We start from the raw sequence: 19,921 nt of genomic DNA, 5'->3' as shown, positions 1-19,921 counted from the left end.
TGGTGGTGGTGATCACGGGACCAGCTGCTGTTCTCTCACCGTCTCGGTAACAGCTCCGCCTTTCCGCGGTGTGTAAATAGACTCCGCCTCCACGTTAAACTGCCAGCGTCATCATCGCTGCTGCTGTGTGCGTCATCCACTCGCTGCCCATAGATACGTTTGTACTGCAGGCCTGGCTTCAGTCGGTCAGTAAATGAAACGCAGCATTTCTGTTAATATTTTTTAATATTGAGTTATTCCAATCACTCGAAGACTGGTTGCAGCGCTACACACACACACACACACACACTCATTCTCTGGTATCTTGGCGTGCTCCCATCAGGACGCCCTGGGTCAGTGCGTGAGTGCATCGTTGGTGCCATCTGTTGCGATTCTCAGAGTTTGTGTTGGGACTCAGAGTTTTGATGTGTGGAGCTCCCGGGCCTGCCTCGAGTTTCAGAGGTTGTTGACTGATTGTTAATTCTAATTCCTGGAGCTTCCGTTACCCCTGTGTTTCTTGTGTTTCATGTGTCCCCTGTGTTTCTTGTGTTTCATGTGTTTCTTGTGTTTCTTGTGTCCCCTGTGTTTCATGTGTCCCCTGTGTTTCTTGTGTTTCATGTGTCCCTTGTGTCCCCTGTGTCCCATGTGTCCCCTGTGTCCCATGTGTCCCCTGTGTTTCTTGTGTCCCCTGTGTTTCATGTGTCCCCTGTGTTTCATGTGTCCCTTGTGTCCCCTGTGTCCCATGTGTCCCCTGTGTCCCATGTGTCCCCTGTGTTTCTTGTGTCCCCTGTGTTTCATGTGTCCCCTGTGTTTCATGTGTCCCATGTGTCCCCTGTGTTTCATGTGTGTCTCGTGCTTCATGTGTTTCATGTGTCCCCTGTGTTTCTTGTTTCATGTGTCCCTTGTGTTTCCTGTGTTTCATGTGTCCCCTGTGTCCCCTGTGTTTCATGTGTCCCCTGTGTTTCATGTGTTTCTTGTGTTTCATGTGTCCCCTGTGTTTCTTGTGTTTCATGTGTCCCGTGTTTCTTGTGTTTCTTGTGCCCCCTGTGTTTCTTGTGCCCCCTGTGTTTCATGTGTTTCTTGTGTTTCTTGTGTCCCCTGTGTTTCTTGTTTCATGTGTCCCCTGTGTTTCTTGTGTCCCCTTTGTCCCTTGTGTTTCATGTGTCCCCTGTGTTTCTTGTGTTTCATGTGTCCCCTGTGTTTCTTGTGTTTCATGTGTCCCCTGTGTTTCTTGTGTTTCATGTGTTTCTTGTGTTTCTTGTGTCCCCTTTGTCCCTTGTGTTTCTTGTGTCCCCTGTGTTTCATGTGTCCCCTGTGTTTCTTGTTTCATGTGTCCCTTGTGTTTCATGTGTCCCATGTGTCCCCTGTGTCCCATGTGTCCCCTGTGTTTCTTGTGTCCCCTGTGTTTCATGTGTCCCCTGTGTTTCATGTGTCCCATGTGTCCCCTGTGTTTCATGTGTGTCTCGTGCTTCATGTGTTTCATGTGTCCCCTGTGTTTCTTGTTTCATGTGTCCCTTGTGTTTCCTGTGTTTCATGTGTCCCCTGTGTCCCCTGTGTTTCATGTGTCCCCTGTGTTTCATGTGTCCCCTGTGTTTCATGTGTCCCCTGTTTCTTGTGTTTCATGTGTCCCCTGTGTTTCTTGTGTTTCATGTGTCCCCTGTGTTTCATGTGTTTCTTGTGTTTCTTGTGTCCCCTGTGTTTCATGTGTTTCTTGTGTTTCTTGTGTCCCCTGTGTTTCATGTGTCCCTTGTGTTTCTTGTGTTTCATGTGTCCCCTGTGTTTCTTGTGTCCCCTTTGTCCCTTGTGTTTCATGTGTCCCCTGTGTTTCTTGTGTTTCATGTGTCCCCTGTGTTTCTTGTGTTTCATGTGTCCCCTGTGTTTCTTGTGTTTCTTGTGTCCCCTGTGTTTCTTGTGTTTCATGTGTCCCCTGTGTTTCTTGTGTTTCTTGTGTCCCCTGTGTTTCTTGTGTTTCATGTGTCCCGTGTTTCTTGTGTTTCTTGTGCCCCCTGTGTTTCATGTGTTTCTTGTGTTTCTTGTGTCCCCTGTGTTTCATGTGTCCCTTGTGTTTCTTGTGTTTCATGTGTCCCCTGTGTTTCTTGTGTCCCCTTTGTCCCTTGTGTTTCATGTGTCCCCTGTGTTTCTTGTGTTTCATGTGTCCCCTGTGTTTCTTGTGTTTCATGTGTCCCCTGTGTTTCTTGTGTTTCTTGTGTCCCCTGTGTTTCTTGTGTTTCATGTGTCCCCTGTTTCTTGTGTCCCTTGTGTTTCTTGTGTCCCCTGTCCCCTGCCTCTGTCTCAGTGTTTGTTTTGTCCCTGACGTGTCGCTGCGTGTTCTCGGTGAGCCTGAGCCTTTGCCGTGTGGACCCTGGAGTCTGTGTGAGTCTGTTGGTGAAGAGACTGAGAGGAGAGCACATCCTCCACTGAGATCTTTCTTTGTCATTTTAAAAAGATCCGCATCAGCTCACAGATTCATCGGCTTCTCCGTCTCGCTCCACCTCGCACCAACTTTCATCACATGCAACCGCCGGCGTTCTCCTAATCTTACTGACGGCGTGCAGTCTTATGATCTGAGGTCTGTTGGAGCTAACTGTAAAGGGTCCTTCACACAACGGCTCCACCAATCAGCACGCTGAAGAAACGGGAACACAAACGTGTCCACGCAGAGTCACACAGCGAGGTGGCTCCTCGCAGGCAGCAGAGGCCTGTGATTGGACGGAGCTGCTTAAAGGCCCGCTCTGCGTCTGTCGTGTTCCAGGTGAAGGTTAGTTGGTTTATGGGAGATGATGTTTCTGATAAACCTCCAAACAGACCAGATCTGTATGGCGCTGCCTGTGGATGCTGCAGACGGTCCATCTGTGTCTCAGGTTCTGGTGACGTCCTGCTGTGTCCTGCACACATCAGCTCTGCTGGTTGTAACGTTTCACTGCAGATCAACATGGCAGCCGTCCAAGCAGCCAGTCTCACAGCCTGCCCTCAGCTGAAAGAGGATCTGATTGCGGCGGGGGGGACAAATCGAAGGCCATAAAGTGAGAGGGTGGGGGGGTGAATAAATGGAGGGCAGGAGTTAAAGGAGAAGCTGTGCTCAGCATGTTCAGTCTGTGACTGCAAGCAGGAGTCACATCTGTGATGAACAGCTCAGAAATCAGAGTTTCAGTCTGGAGCACCAGCAATGTTTGTGGCTCCTCCTCAGAGCATGGAACAAACGCTGTGCTCATTCATGGAAGCCACAACGAGCCACTAAGTGCACTCGCGTCCATCTTTGCAGGGTAAGATGTGCCTGAAACCGCAGAGCTCCAACTGTCCTGAATCTCTGCAGCACGATTGGCTCATTAACCTCCTGATTTGGTTGCCTATTAGCTTGTTAGTTGCAGGGGTGGGACATAGATAACCATTCAGGTGGAGAGAAGCTGATGATTTACCATCGATCTGTGACCCCGCCCTTACCCGAGGCCACAGACGACAGCAGAAACGAGGCGTGGGTTTAACAAATCGATTTTAGTCTGAATAACGGGATATCGATCAATTAAGTCCTGGGTCGATTATTATTGGCAGAAACACCTGAATCTCAGCTTAAAGCTCACAAAACTATTTCAACAACCACCAAACAGCTAAAACAGTAAATGAGAGACGGTACAAACACGTGGACACAGAGCGTGGATCGTTCACCCGACTGCACGGACACGCCGTCGGACTGAAAGCCCGCAGCTCACAGGTTCTGATGCTGCAGTTTCGTCGCTGTGACCAAAACTGACTGAACCAGCAGCACAAGAAGATCAAACTACGCTTCACGTTTGATAAACGTTGTATTTAATTCGCTCTGACTTCCTGCACAGCTCCTGCTATGTTGATTCATGGTTTTTGATCGACTGCAGAATATTTTGCTTCATGTTTTTCTGTTGTGATGCTTACACCTCTGATGGTTATGCACTGATAAATGATCAGAATTATAACATTTCTGGCTGCCCGAGGCAAAAATCGAATGGGGACGTTCTGAATCATAACGGAGTAAGTTGTATAAACCAGAGATGATACTCAGCAGAAACGAGCTTCGTCTGGACGATGGCTCGGCTCTCAGCGAGTGTCCCCGCAGCCGTTTCCTGCTTGGTGTTCATTAAACACACCGTGTGATTGGTTTGGTAGTTTGTTGGTAGGAGTTCTCTAAAAGTTCAGAGCGAGGCGGCTCAGAACGAAGTTCAGCAAAGTCAGGTTTTCTCTGTGTTCGCTGGTTTAATAAGTGCTCAAACCCAGAGACGGATTCACCGCGGTGGTTACCAGCCGGGCTCTCGGCTTCAGGCTCTCGCTGCTGCTGTTGTTTCTGAGGTGATGGAGAGTAATGTCCCGCCCTCAGCGCAGACTTACAGGAAGTACTTCAACATAATCCTGTAAGTTTTGGAAGGATCCTTTGACACTGCGAGCTCAGGCAAAATGAGATATTAGTTTCATGTCTTCAACGATCTGCATCACACCTGTACAGGTCACCTCTATGTTTACAAACTAACGACATCGCAGAGTTTAGTTTCCTGATGTTTTCACCACATCCAATCAGCTCTCCTTCCCTGCAGAGATCCTCAGATCAGCCCATGAACAACCCTGTTTGTGTCCCCCACAGACACAGACTACATCAGTGAGGAGGAGAAGCACAGGGTGGAGCTGATGTTGGCCTTTCTCACCGAGGAGTCCAAGCAGGCTGCAGCCAGCACAGCTGTAAGTACACCTGCACCTGTCACACCTGTAAGCACACCAATGTAAAAAACATGGACGTGGCGATGTGACCCGTCGCTCACAGACCTGGTTATGGTTCTGCATCCACAGACTTCATGAGAGCCTCACACAGGCTCAGGTACCTGCTGTTACTGATATGTAACAGCAGCCATTAGGGCGGGGCCATATCATACCGTTCAGGGTAATATCAGTGTAATGTTGGGCAACGACAAGAAAATGAAACATGGCGATAGAATATGGGTAAAACGCACATGCGCAGTGCCTTTGTTTTCATACACACATGGCGGAAAAAGCATGGCGGCGACGGAGAATAAGAAGGGCGAAAGCGGATCGTTGAATGAAACGGATGAACCTGAACTGGTTTGTAAAAACGCTGCAGCTTCACTGGTGTGGAACTGGTTTAGCTTTCGACTCTCAGACACACAACAAAGCACTATTTTTGGTAGCGCATGCTAGCGGGCCGCCGTTATTACCGTGTTGTTTGGAAAATACGGCGCACTTAAAATCAATCCTTTGATTTTTCTGAAAGTCGACAGAGCCCCTTATAATCCCGTGCGCCTTATGTATGAACTCTGGTTGTGTTTACTGACCTGGAAACGATTTTATGTGCACGGCGCTCGAAAATCTGTCAGATGTTTCAGTACGACTTTGCTAAGCTACGAAGCCGCACCGCTTGATGGATTGTCGGAGCGTTACGGCTATCGTAGGCGGGGCCTCGCGGAGTGATACGTGCTGTGCTTCAGCATAATGTTACCGTACTGTGTGTGTTTAACCTCTTTAAGTGTTGTGGATGTTATACATGGTTATGCTGAGGATGTGTCGGCCAGTTTCCACTGAAATGCCTTTTGGTTAAACTGTCAGCGAGGAATTTGCATTTGCACTGTTACATGTTTATATAACTTTAATGCACATAAAAAACAGCTGCTTGTTGAAGTGGAAATACATTGATGTTGTTTTGCACTAATAAAGTTGAGGAGTTGTAAAGTATTTTGTCTCGCGTCAGTTATATCGTTATCGCAAATTTTCAAACGTATATCGTGATAAATATTTTTGGCCATATCGCCCTGCTCTAGCAGCCCTATTATTGGTCACATGATTCATTAAAAATGCCCCAACACCGCACACACAGTGCAGTTCAGGTGAAGCTAGCAGACAGCTAGCAGCTACAGGCACCTGGGTCACCATCCACCTGTCAGTCACAGAGGCCACGCCCCTAAAAAAACTTTAAATATTGAGCTCTAAAAAGGATTTACTTGTTCAGGAAGTGAATTCTGTCCAATGTGGAGCTGCTTACAGCGGCGACACCACGAAGCCGCTTCTTCTTCTTCTGTTGCTATTAAGGTGGAGTTCTGGCAAATGCATGGGCTCGTCCTTTTATAGCGCCAAAGCACTTTCTGCTGCACCACCCACACACCACTCACAGAGCTTCCATCTATGCCTAAGTGCTGTCTAACACACACAGATGGACATTGGGAGGAGCTCGGGGTTCAGTGTCTGTGGTTATTGCTGCTGGTTCTGGGACGTGCGCGCTCTGCATGTTTGCATAAAGCAGGCGCAGTAAACTGTTAGAATAGAGACGTTGTGTTTGAGACGTTGGTATTTATTTATAGCTGCTGAGACTCTTTAAACCTGCTGATGCTGATTGTGCGCTCACAGGAAAACGCCGCTGCCTGTGTGAGGACTAAAGTAAACCTGAACACAACAGAAGGACCTCGCTGATCAATATATAATTAGTCTGTAATTAATAAGTGATGAAGCTGACCTGACCATAGCAGATTAAAAAGTTAAAGTTTGGAAAAACGTGATTGTGAGAGAAAGCCATTTCCTGCGAGGTGTCTGTTCGTCCTGCTCGCCGTCTCCGCGGAGAAACCCGATCCTGGACTCTCCCCGTTGTCTCCACCGCAGAGCTCGGCCGGCTGAAGTGGAGGATTTATTATTGATAAAGCAGGAGAAGCGCTGCGTGTAAATCACTTTCCTGCAAAGTCATGCTCAGAGAACCGGAAATGAAATAAGAGCCAAAATATTATTAGAAGCTGGTAATGAAAGCACAGCGTTCAGTCAGCCTTCAAAGACGGAGACACCGAGGACGTGAAAAATGGAAAAGAAAGCAGAGTGTAAGTGCCGCCTGAGGTGGATTTCCACAAACCCACTAATGGCTCTCTGCTCTCGTTCAGCTGCGAGTAGGAAATGACTTTTGCTAATGTGAAGTTATGCTGCTTGTTTGGAAAGTGTTCCTCAGTCCAGACACGCCGACAAATGTTAAGTGGTTTCAAGCTGCAGCGTGTTTTTCACCCAAAGCCTCGAAGTACACTCGTCTCCCAACAACACACACCTGAGAACGTCAGATATCTGATTACACACACACACACACACACACCATTTACAAACCCAGCTCGGTCTGGCAGACGAGGCTAAACACTGTGAATATACAGCTGTGCCCAGATGTTTATATACACTCATCAGCATGAACGTCGGGCTTTAATTGCTCTGTTTCCAGGGTGAATGATTGTACAGCGACTTTAAAAAACAAGCTTGACACTGTTTGTATTTCCCTACGACGCTTTAATAAGTGGTGCTGAAGATGCTGCAGACGAGGTCTGTTATGGGGAGTGATGACTGCTGAAGGGTCCTCTTTACGGCACAAAAAGGATTTGTTTGGCAGCATTCGTCAGACTGACCGAAGTCCAAGGAACTCAGTGAAGATCTAAGAATCAAACCTGTAGGTTACAGGAGCTGGGAACGTGTCTGCAGAGACACGATCATCATTTCAAACAGCTGTACGTGAGTTTATCCAGATGTGCCGTCACATCGTAACCAGCTTCCTCGCGACGAGAGGAAATTGGTTAGGATGTTCAGGAACAATTGAGGAATAACCGAGACTCAAACCTGCCACGAAGCTTCCACGGTCAAGCCAGTTTTACGTCTGAGAGAGCGCCGACCAAGAAAGAAGCTGTCGCCCACGTGGGCGAGCCAGAGGCAGAAGAGGCTCGGGGCGGTAAAGGGAGACTGTGTGAAAACTCTGACGCTCCCGCTTCAACAGCAGAGGGTCTCCGGGCAGACCATCGCCGTCTTCGTTGTGGAGCGAGGCTACAAACCGCTGCTGTGTTTCTATGTGCCGCATCATTTCCTGTTAAACTCACAGGTCACGCTCGAGCCAGACACGAAGAAGTAACCGAAGCATTTTACACCAGATGTTTCTGAGAAATTCGAGATGTAAGCGCTTCACCCAGAAAAACCTTTTCAAGATTTATGTAACCACAACTTTGTATGATCGTTTAAACATTTATCAGGAGAACTACAAGTTCTTCTATTTTTAAAGAGTCTTTGCAGGCGCAGGATGTTTGAAGCATCTTATTCTGGGAACAGTGGGAGCGAGGCAGGTGTGGTCCCAGTTATCTCTGAGGACCAGACTAGACGCATGAACACGATCACAGAAAAGCTTCGATCGAAAGTTGTTTATGTGATCTGCAAACAGTCCCCACGTCTGTGACGCAGCCTCTCGGTTTATCAGCACGAGCACTCTGTGCAGGTACGGCCGCTGGGTCGCCGCCTCCTTCTGTTGGGGCAGGGCTACTTTCCGCTATAAACACGCCCCTTTCACACAGTGGCGCTTTCTTCAAAAACACTGTTTGCTGTCTGATCACAGCTCACCGAGGCCTGTTGTCATTCGCCGTCACACATTCACACTGAGAAGCACCAAAACAGAAAAATCACGTAGCACCCAGGCTTCCTCGTAGACCCCAAACAGGTGTGGAGGTGAGTCTGACTCTGGTCGTTCTTCATTTGTGTTGTTTGTGGAAACGCACCGCTCTCTCAGATGGCCCCGCCCCTCCCTGAGCCTGGGTCTGTGAGCGCTTTGCTCGTACGCAGTCATCTGATTGTTGGGTCTTTATAATAAAGAGCGCTTTGAGGCGACTGTGATTTGGCGCTAGATAAATAAAACTGTGTAGAATTGAACGTTGCAGTTTTTCCTGCGCGCTGTGTAATCCTGCAGGAATTTATTACCATCACAGAGCTTATCGAGCAGGATTACCCCGGTGCAGGGAGGGCGGGCACCACCTCTGCAACCTCCTCACAAAGAGTTACGTCTGTGGAATATGGTGCTTATCTCCGTGGCGATGCAGGTGGTTATTAGGTCAAAGGTCAAACCTTCATGGCTGATCGTTTTTCTGTGACTTTCAGTCTGGAGTGTGGAGCCTGTAAAACAGGAAACGAGCGAAGCACCAGTCAGCGGTTTTGCTTTCGGCGCCGACTTCCCGACACTTTGAAGCGTTTGCAGCAGATTGATCAGAGCACGTCCGGAGTTTTTACTTCACCCCAGAATAAGTGGAAAATCAGTCGCTGAGACAGGACATTATTCTCATTATTACGACACGCTGCGTGAGATAAAACGTGGTTTGGTCTGAGTGGACCTGAGCTTCCACAGAGAGGTGGGTTGGCACACGGCTGCTGGCTCTCTGATACTCACACCTAAGTCTTTGCAGCCGGAAGCAGCGATCGTTCTTTTCTTCTCGCGCGTCTTTAATGGCAGTGGAAACTTGTGTCATAATGGATGCTGACTTTCCAGGTTTCAGAAAGCCGCGGTCGCAGAGACGGCCTGACCCCAGCACAGCCCTGCAGACGCCACTTTCAGCTGCCCGTGTGAGATTAAATCATCAGGCTGTTTGAAAAGCTGTCAGGGCGGTTAGCTGCTGCTGTCCATCGATCGCTAAAGCACGCACACACACACACACACACACACACACACACACACACACACACACACACACACACACACACACACACACTCTGACTGCTTTCTCTGTGTTTGCTGATGTTTGCCAGGACAGCACACAGGATGTCAGGGCAACCAGCTCCATGGAGATGGGTGTTAAAGCTCCAGTGATTATCCTCTGGATGGTGTGTGTGTGTGTGTGTGTGTGTGTGTGTGTGTGTGTGTGTTAAATCTGCAGTGTTTTACAGCTGAGAGCTGCTCAGGTTTGGACTTGATGTTCTGCCTGGTCGGTTTCGTCGTCACAGCGTGATTATGGTGTTTGATGTTCGTCTGTGAGAGGTCGTCACCCTGAACTGTGACTCACACGTAAAAAACACTGAAGAGTAAAAACCAGAGTGGAACGTGTTCAGTTTGAATCTTGACCAGTTTGATCAGGTTGGTCAGGACCAGTTTCCACCTGACTGAGTCACATGATTGTAACCAGTGACGCCCTAAAGAAAGCAAATAACAGTAAAACTAACTTATATTTGACGGTTTGTAGCCTTTGATGGTGTGATGCTAACTAGAACGTTATATCGTACGTATACAAACGTAAAGGAAACAAGCGAACAGCCGGGCTAACTGAAGCTAAACTGCAGGGAAACCACACTCGTCTCCAGTTTAGAGGAACCGTGTTTGCCCTGTGTTGGATGTTGCAGTTTTAACACCAAAGGCTTTCAGAACCTTCAACAGGTCGTGTATTACAGTGCACTGCTCAAAAGCACCACCAGAGGGCAGCCAGGTGAACGATGAGCAACATGAACCAACAGTGTTTACGGTGCTTTCTTCATCCTTCTGTATTTATCACCAAGTTATCTTCAAACAGTGAATAATGAGACACTTTGGGAAAAACTTTGATGGTTTTAGGACGACATCATGTTGTTTATGTGCAGCAGAGCTGCACTGAGTACTTTCAGCAGGACCTCTGTAATGGAGTATTTGCAGTGCAGTACTTCAGTTTGACTAAAGGAGGTGAAAATAAGCTAAAATCTTCTTGTGGTTTCTGTGTTTTCACCGACTGCAGACGAGCCTTCATCGTGACTCCGTCTGTGACGATCGCCTCCTTTCAAAGTAAAATAAGACTTTAAACAGTAAGTCTGTGTCTGTACTTGAGCTTTGTAGGAAACTTTATTTACAAATGTACATTATAATTTAACAAAAACTAACAACGACACATCCTGGTGTGTCATGAAGTCAGAGGCTGACATTTCTTTCAGCTAACGATCCGATCAGCCCGACATCCTGTCTGCGTTTATATTTACACGTCAGCCAGCTCGCCGTTACAACCGCCGATCCTGATTGGTGGAGCAGCGTCAGAGGAATAACAAGGATTTCATATTCTGCTCACAGGAATTTTCACGTTTCCTCGCCTCCTTCACGCGCCACCGGCTGCCTGAACTTTGACCTTTCCAGCAGAGACGCCGTGTGTTTCGCTTTGCATGAGGCGCTCATCGATGGCGGGTTAAAGCCTGATTGTTCTGCTTCTGAACCGCTGATGCATGATATTAGACTTTTCAAAGGACCCTTCATAAAGGTGTCCTCTTCCTCACCTCTACGTTCTTCTTCTGTGGTTACAAACTGGGGACAGAGACCAGCTCTCATCAGTAGACTTGTAGTCAAGACGGAGACAAAAACGTCTTTAAACTGCAGCCAGATGCTGCTTCGGTTACGGGTCTCAGGCATATCCACGTGTTTTTGCTTTCGCACAGCCCTCCTCACCGCTGTCCACTGTCTCACTTACTGAGAGGACCGACGCACGCTCCACTTGACTGTCTCGTCCATCACCCTCTCTGTTTTTCACACAATGATATTATCCTATATCCTCGCATGTGATTGGCCGCAGTATGGAGTGATTGGAGCATAGCTGCGCCGCTGTGTGAGAGCTGAGCAGCCAAAGGAAATTAAGTGAGGAGCGGCTCTCGCTCAGTGGGAGTCGACTCTGATTCACTGCAAAGCGCTCTGTAAGCACGGCTTTTGAAATGACACATTATCGAACGTTACGTTGCGTGTCATGGACGCTGTCGACCACGTGTCGATCTGAGACAGCAACACTGTCTTTATAGAAGACTGGCCTCGAGACATCCAACTCTATGTTTAAGGGCGTTTAAACACGTGACCTTTGAACTTAATTTTCAAAAAGCGGGCACCACTACCTCGGTACGCTCGTGTTGTGTTTAATGTTGTGATGATGAAACTGACTGTACCTGAGCAGCCAATCAGCACTGGGGATCAGATGAATGCTGAGGACAGGATGCCGGCGACAGCGTGACTGCAGTTAAACGTCACTGTTCTGCGTACAGGTGCGTCAGGTCTCAGGTCACTGAAATCACACAGGCGTTAAACCTTAAATCAGAGCTGCAGTCGTTTTAACTAAATACTACAAAAGTTTCGGTTCGTGTGTCTTTGTTTTGCTGTATTTTTGTATCTGTGCTGCGTTGAGTTTACGTCAGTGGAGGTAAAAGCTCTGAGCGCGCTCGTGCTCCATGCTGGCACCGCCCCTTTAGATGAAGCCTCCAGTTCAGCTGTGGTGAGAAAAGTTTCAGACTGTGTGGTTGAGTACTGGCAACGAGCTGAAGACCTCGAGGTCTGAGGCAGAACCAGGTTCAGGGAGGGGCGGGGCCATCTGCTGTGATTGGTTGGGGTGAGAGAAGGAAGACAGGATGAAGACATGCTGTGGAAGAGAGACAGAGGTTAATAACAGATATGATTCAATGCAGAGAGGTCTGTTAATACATAGTGAGTGAAGAAGAAACACCCAGTGCATCATGGGAATCCCCGGCAGCCTACATCTATTGCAGCATAACTGAGGGAGGATTCAGGGTCACCTGGTCCAGCCCTAACTATATGCTTTAGCAAAAAGGAAAGTTTGAAGCCTAATCTTGGAAGTAGAGATAGTGTCTGTCTCCTGAATCCAAACTGGAAGCTGGTTCCACAGAAGAGGGGCCTGAAAACTGAAGGCTCTGCCTCCCATTCTACTTTTAAATACTCTAGGAACAACAAGTAGGCCTGCAGAGCGAGAGCGAAGTGCTCTAATAGGGTGATATGGTACTACAAGGTCATTAAGATAAGATGGGGCCTGATTATTTAAGACCTTGTATGTGAGGAGCAGGATTTTGAATTCTGGATTTAACAGGAAGCCAAAACAGGAGAAATCTGCTCTCTCTTTCTAGTCCCTGTCAGGACTCTTGCTGCAGCATTTTGGATCAGCTGAAGGCTTTTCAGGGAGTTTTTAGGACTTCCTGATAATAATGAATTACAGTCGTCCAGCCTGGAAGTAATAAATGCATGAACTAGTTTTTCAGCGTCACTCTGAGACAGGATATTTCTAACTTTAGAGATGTTGCACAAATGGAAGAAGCAGTCTTACATATTTGTTTAATATGTGCGTTGAAGGACATGTCCTGGTCAAAAATGACTCCAAGGTTCCTCACAGCGTTACTGGAGGCCAAGGTAATGCCATCCAGCGTAGGAATCTGGTTAGATACCATATTTCTAAGCTTTTCAGGGCCGAGTACAATAACCTCAGTTTGATCTGAATTAAGAAGCAGAAAGTTAGCAGCCATCCAGAGTAAGAATCTGCTTAGATTTCTTCCTTGTGAGTCTGTTGAGCATCAGAAACTGGACGGGTGAGTGTTTGTGTCGCAGCTGCTTCATAAGAGCCTGAAGATTATACTTCATCTTTTTTTATTCGTCTTAATTTTTGAGATTTTTAATTATCTTAATTTAGTTTTTAAAAAAGATGTTTTGTGGAGCTGAATACTTTCTGCTCTCCGTCCTTCCATCGATGGGATAATGAAACCCAAACACTCAGTGACGCCTGAGCGGATGGTCGTGTGCTGCCTCTGCTCTCTGTTGAAGTCATGATTGCTCCTCATCATTAGCATCATTATCCTCTGTCATCTGTTCCTCGCTCGCTCTGTGGATGCTTGCTTTTCTCTCCTCCTCCCGCCCCCACACTTCTTTGTTTTTGCCCCATTTTCTCCTCCTGTGGTATTTTGGACTCTCGGTCCACTGATGACATCGGCCGTCCTCCTGTGGGCCTCGCTGCCCTCAGACCGTCTGCCGTCAGGACTCAGATTTGCACACATGCAGCCTGCAGGCCACATCAAAGCTACCACCCCACACACACCGCGTTTCTGAGTTTCCTGTGGCAGATTGTGGTATTTGTGTTATTTGTGCGCTACTCAGCGTCTGTGACCCGACAGCTGCTTGATGGTCGTCTGCAGAAAGCTTTAAGTGTCTGTTTTCCTGCCAGGACAGCACGGCTGCAGATTCCCTCAGAGCGCGGTTTACACATCCAAATATCGATCTGATACCAACGCTGGTATTGGCAGTTCGGGTCCTATCACACAGCAGTCGCCTGAGAGTGTTAGAAAAACCAGTCACAGCCGAACATCTGAATTGTAAGTTGCTAAAAATCAGGTGATCACCTCTGTCGTCAGATGGAGTCGCCGAGGAGACGTCGCTCTGCTAACCTAAACTCTCGCTGCTTCGAGCTTGCAGACGATGATGGTGTCTGCGGGTCGGTCTGCAGAGTGAGATTTTCACTTCCTGTGATGTGACTGTAACACATCAGTGCAGCTAAATGCAGCATGATTAACAATAGTCTGAGGAAATTATGTTTTTAGATCTTAGTGATACATTTATTCCCAGAGGCTCGGCTCAGCTCTTTATTAAAGATGGAGCTGCCAGCCAGGAAGACAGAGGAGGTTCGTGTGGAGGTGGACATGCAGAGGAGGCTGCTGGGATTGAGGCAGATGATCCTCTGTGGCGCCCCCTAAAGGCAGCAGCTGGAAGATGAAGAACTCTGCGGTCGTTTGTTATCTTTGCGTTGGTTTGTGCGTCTGAGCTTCATGGTGTCGGCTGTGCAGACACACGTGTTTGAACCGTCCTCGCTCCACTGTAAAAAGTTTGTGTATGTGTGTCAAATTACTTACATACAGAATACATCTGCACTGTCTCACATCTATAAAAAAGAAAAAGACCCTTTAGACCTGGCTTCATACAGACCGATCAGTTTAATTAATGTAGATAATAAGATAGTTGGAAAGATTTTAGCAAGACGCCTGGAAACAGTTCTACCAACAATTATATCTCAAGACTAGGGATGGGTATCGTTTAGGTTTTATCCGATACCGGTGCCAAACCGGTACTTTTGAAACGGTGCCGGTGCTTAAAGAATGGAGAACACAAACTTTGTCCAAAAACCTCTCATGTTCAGCTGTTTTTTTGTAAAAAGATAACAATGTTAGCCTTTTCTGCAGCTATGGGGCATATATGGTATCACTCTTGGCTGGAAGCAGTGCTTAAACAATGGAAAAAAACACCAACTTTGTCCAAAAACCTCTCATGTTCAGCTGTTTCCCACTTTTTCTTTGGTCATTTTAGCCTTTTTGGCCAGGGTGAAGGGAGCATCTGCCATCAAACAAGAAGACAGCCGCATGTAGCTATGATGATGTTTGCTAGTTCACCTTACATACATTAATGTAATAACGTGGTTAGCCTACTCAACGTAAATTACACACGAACAACATGAAGCTACTCACGCAGAGAAGAACGGCTGCTGCTGCATCATCATCCTCATCATTTCTGCTACACTGGCAGGGCTAGGGGCCAGGACTCTCCTCTTCGGGTTCTTGGGGGATGTTGCTAACTCCGGGTCCGATAACAGGCACCACACCCGCAGTAGATGTGCTCGGTGTGAGGTCTCGCAGCAAGCTATCAAATACGGCGCATTTCTCGGCTTTAACAAAACGCTATGCGTCGCCAGGTGTTTCATCGGATTCGAGGTGTCACCTCCTTTGACAGTATCACAGTATCAGCTTAAAGCACTTGTTGCTGCTGAGTTTGCATCTTTTGCTGTGAAGTACAGCCAGACTTTGACCGCTTCGCCTTGGACATTTTTAATCTGTAGCTCTGCTCTAAAAGAACGTACGTACCTGGCCCCGCCTACTATCCTCGGAAACGTAAAATGATTGGCTAGAATCTAAAGTGTGTCACAGCTCAGGAAAATAAAGCACCGAAATAAAGCACCGAAATGTGCGCTGCTTTTCGGTCTGGTTACTACCGTTTATGTCAGAACGATACCGGTACCCATCCCTAGTCAAGACCAAACAGGATTTATTAAAGGCAGGCAGCTGTTTTTTAATATTAGGAGACTGCTAAACATTATCTATACGCAAGACAAGCATAATCCAAACCCTGAAATTTTACTTTCCTTAGATGCGGAGAAGGCCTTCGACAGGGTGGAGTGGGATTATCTCTTCTCGGCCCTGTCGAGGTTCGGATTTGGCCCTAAATTTATTTCTCTGGTTAAACTACATCCAACCAAAAGTGTCGGTACAAACAAACAATGTCCACTCCAACTATTTCAATCTGAATCGCTCAACAAGGCAAGACTGTCCTCTCTCACCTCTGCTTTTTGCATTAGCTATTGAACCCGTTAGCTCTTCTACGGCGCTCAACAGAGGAACATACGGGGATTCAAAGGGGAAAAGCAGAACATAAAGTCTCGCTATATGCAGATGATTTACTACTGTATATCTCTTACCCTGCAAAATCAGTCCCAGTCATCATGGAGACTTTGCAAAACAAAGAAGTGTCAGGGTACAAACTGAATTTATCCAAAAGTGTGCTGTTCCCAGTCAACTCTAAAGGAACTCTACATTATATGATGAAACCAAAAATAACAGACAAATGGATCAATCTACCAACTTTACTAACAGGAAGAATAAACATTGTTAGAATGAATATTATTTCAGTGTATCCCTATTGTGATTAATAAAGCCTTTAATAAATTAGACTCCTTACTATCCTGTTTCATATGGAACAGAAAGAACCCAAGAATCAAGAAAGGCGACCTGCAGAGACCGACAGGTCAGGGAGGGATGGGGTTACCATGCTTCCGTCTGTATTGTTGGACGTGTAATGTTCCTTCCATGTTGTTTTGGTTGTGCACTAAGGGGGCTGACTGGACAGCGATGGAAAGTGAAAGTTGTTACCCTCCTCATTAGAGGCTATGATCTATTCAGCTCTCCTTATCCCTAAACACGACCTTAAGAGTCCTGTAGTCTCTCACACAATTAAAATCTGGACACAGATAAGGAAACATTTCGGGTGTAAGGAAGCTTCCATACTAACTCATGAATAACGCAGCGTTCACACCATCACTTTCAAACATCTCATTTCTCCAATGGAACCACAGAGGGCTGCACTCAAAGGATTTATTCATCAACAAGGTTTTTCCCACATTCCAGAAACTGCAAGAAAAATTTGACTTGCACAGTAATGACGTCTTCAAATACTTACAGATCAGAAGCTTTGAAGGGAGGCTTTTTCCATCCTTTCCAGATCGGCCCCCAGACTCTGCCTTAGATAACTTATTCCAGTTTGATCCACTCAAGAAAGGACTAATAACAAAAGTTCACAATGCTTTGTCACAACTGGATGGAACTGTCACACTTGACTATCTGCGAGAGGCCTGGCAGTGTGGCCTGGGTACGAGAATCACAGACAGTCAATGGACAAAAGCCCAGGAAAATGTAAACTCTTCCTCTGTTTGTATTCGTCATGGACTCTTACAGTTTAAAGTGCTACACAGACTCCATTTATCAAAGTTGAAACTGTCAAAAATGTAAACTCGTCCTGTGAAAGATGTAAACAGCAACCTGCTTCACTGGCGCGTGTGTTTTGGAACTGTCCCTGTATAACAACATACTGGAATAATGTCTTTCAAACCTTGTCTGAGATTCTAATACAAACTCTGAAGCCAGACCCAATCTGTGAAGCCGGTTGTTGTAGATTTGTCAGCCACCCAAAATAACGTAATACGTTTTGTGACGCTGCTGGCACGCCGTTTAATTTTACTAAACTGGAAACAAAAAGTGCCTCCTACCACATCAGCGTTGACACAAGATGTAATGAGACGTTTGCAGCTGGAAAGAATTAAACTCCTATTAAGGGGGAGGAATTCTGTTCAACCTGGCAACCTTTCATAGATCTCTTCAATACAGCACAGATATAAACGATCACTGAGCCTCATTGGTAGTCTGACGAATAACATCCTTTGTTGTTGTTGTTTGTTGTTGTTCTTTCTTTTGTTTTTTTCCCATTCTGTTCAACTTTTACCGTATATATGTAACCAGTTATATTTGAATCTTTGTCATCTTTATGGAAAGAGAAAACTGGAAAACCAAGTAAAGGGATTTGGGGGGAAAAAACACAAAGCGCCAATCAGCAGCCAGGATATTCGACTCCAATCGTGAACAAAATACATGACCTAAAAACCCAGTTATCATGCAGTAATACAAAAGGCAGAGTACTCTCACAGTACTGTCAGGAACATGCTCAGAAGACTCACGGACACAAGTGACTCTCAGGTTATTGAAGCCCTTCAAAATAAAAGCTTTAGCTGTTTTTGGTGGAAATGAAGGAAGATGGAATTTTATGGACGGTCCCCTCAGACATGGCGATGGGACGTTTGGCCCTCGGCGAATCCCGTCGGCTTCTCGGAGTCTTTCGTGGCTCTGAGTCGAGCCTCCTCTGCAGGCTGTGTGTTTTTCTCTGCTTGTCTTTGCCTCCTTGTTGTTCTGAGGCCATCCCTCTTACATTTTGTGTCCTCGTTATGTTCGTGCCAGTCTGTGCACACTCTGAAAGCCTCGGGTTCCCCAAACTTGGATCTCAGCTTTGTGTTGTGTTTTTGACATCCTAATCCTTCACTGTCGCCTTCCTCCCCCTTTGAGCTGAATTATAAACCAGAGGACAGAAAATGAGTTACAGCTTGTGTTTGACAGCTGGATTCAGAGACACGTGGAGCTCTGTAAGGTTGTTTGAACTGTCAGCAGAAATCTTCCTGTGAGTTTGTTGTCATGTGACCGTGTTGGTGTGAGATGCAGAACGACACGATATCGTTCACATCAGCGAGCATTGAGCTACGACGCTTTTCTTCGGTAACGTTTTGTCGTGTTTCTCCTCAGAGTTCTCCTGCAGCTAGAAATTAATCAAAGTGTGAAACCAGACCTGAACTTCAAATTGGATGTGAACAGCAGAGCTCGCTGATTTAAACGATGCTCTGAGGACGAGGACTCAAGCTGACCGATGCAGGCTCCTGTGTTTATCACGTCAGACTCATGTTTTTGACTCCAATCCCGTCCTCGTGCGTCCTCAGCTCCGCAGAGGATTCTCACTCGGGCGAGTGTGCAGGTCCTCTGATGCTGCACAGTGATGATCCTTACTGTAGTTTGCTAAAGGTAGCTAAAGATAAACTTGGTTCTTCCCAAACATTTTTAGTTTTGCATGTTTTATCTTCACTTTTCTGGGTTTTCTCCAGATTTTCAAGTTTCCTCCTCCCATCCAAAGACACATGTTAGGGTCACCAAAGCAGTCTTAGAATAGATGCACAGATCACCTTCTCCATGAGCTCAGGGGGCCCTGAGGTAGCCAAGACACGAGCGATCTCTCCTGGGCCAGTTGGGCACACCTGAAACAGCTCACCTGAGAGGCTGTAGCAGGCTAAACCACCTCAACTGGCTCCTCCCAGTGTGGAGGAGTACCAGCTGTACTCCAAACTCCTCAACCCACGACGGAGCCCAGACTCAGTCGAGCTCGTTCCCACTGCTTCTGTCTTTCAACCAGTTTCTCCTTCACGCTTCTCAGCTCCTCCTCCTCCTCTTCAGCTTCTGCACCATTCATCTGTCCACGTTGAAGACCCTGAGACCTTTCTTCAGCTGAGAACGTCAGCATCAGACTGCTGATTCTCATGTCAGACACTTTAGACCAAAACCAAACCGTGCTCTGGTCCAACGTCCTCAGGCAGGTGACCGGTCCAAGGTGTACAGACTCACTCTTTATCTCAGGGGTGGGAAACTCCAGGCCTGCAGCATCTCACCCTGGGTCAACACACCTGAATCAAATGATTAGTTCATTACCAGCCTCTGGAGAACTTCAGGACATGTTGAGGAGGTCAGTTATCCATTTAAGTCAGCTGTGTTGGATCGAGGACACATCTAAAACCTGCAGGACAGCCCAAAAGGCCACATCAAGCTAACCCTCAGCATCCTGCACTCAGAAGCTGATAGGACAGCGTGATGCTGCAGTGAGTGCCTGTGATCGGTCCACTGTAGGAAGTCTCAGGACATGTTCTTATCTGCAGTGTTCAGCACACGTATGTTAGCTCAGCGTGGCCCCTGTGGATGGACTGATGTTATCTCCAGATATTGTATTGTATTGTATTGTATTTAAAGATGGCGCCGGTGAGGTCGGCTGCCGTCACGACTGCTCCGACCACTTTTTCTTTGTCTTTGTTTTTTAAGTTAGTTTTCAGCGTTTCTAAATCGGCAAAATCATCACCATTGGGTACATTAGGTATGACAGTGACACTCTTGTTTCTATTGGTTTACAATGTACTCACAATTCGAAGTTTTTAACTCCGGATCCGAGCTGGCCGAGTGAGATCTTGAGGGAGAACAAAGG

At 46.8% G+C, this 19,921-nt stretch overlaps 1 protein-coding gene across 1 annotated transcript in view; it reads left to right on the top strand.

Moving 5' to 3' along the window:
* rnf123 (ring finger protein 123) overlaps nt 1-19,921 on the top strand; it is a 109,579-nt gene that overhangs the window by 77,570 nt on the left and 12,088 nt on the right. Inside the window, exon 38 of the mRNA XM_080892507.1 lies at nt 4,586-4,680. Within this exon, the coding sequence (XP_080748633.1) occupies nt 4,586-4,680 (95 nt within the window). The remainder of the gene's footprint in view (nt 1-4,585; nt 4,681-19,921) is intronic.

Source organism: Rhamphochromis sp. 'chilingali' (genome assembly GCF_963969265.1).
Source record: "Rhamphochromis sp. 'chilingali' genome assembly, chromosome: 9".
NCBI lineage: Eukaryota > Metazoa > Chordata > Actinopteri > Cichliformes > Cichlidae > Rhamphochromis > Rhamphochromis sp. 'chilingali'.
The sequence above is the reverse complement of the archived record's forward strand: the minus strand, read 5'-3'. Positions and strand labels throughout refer to the sequence as shown.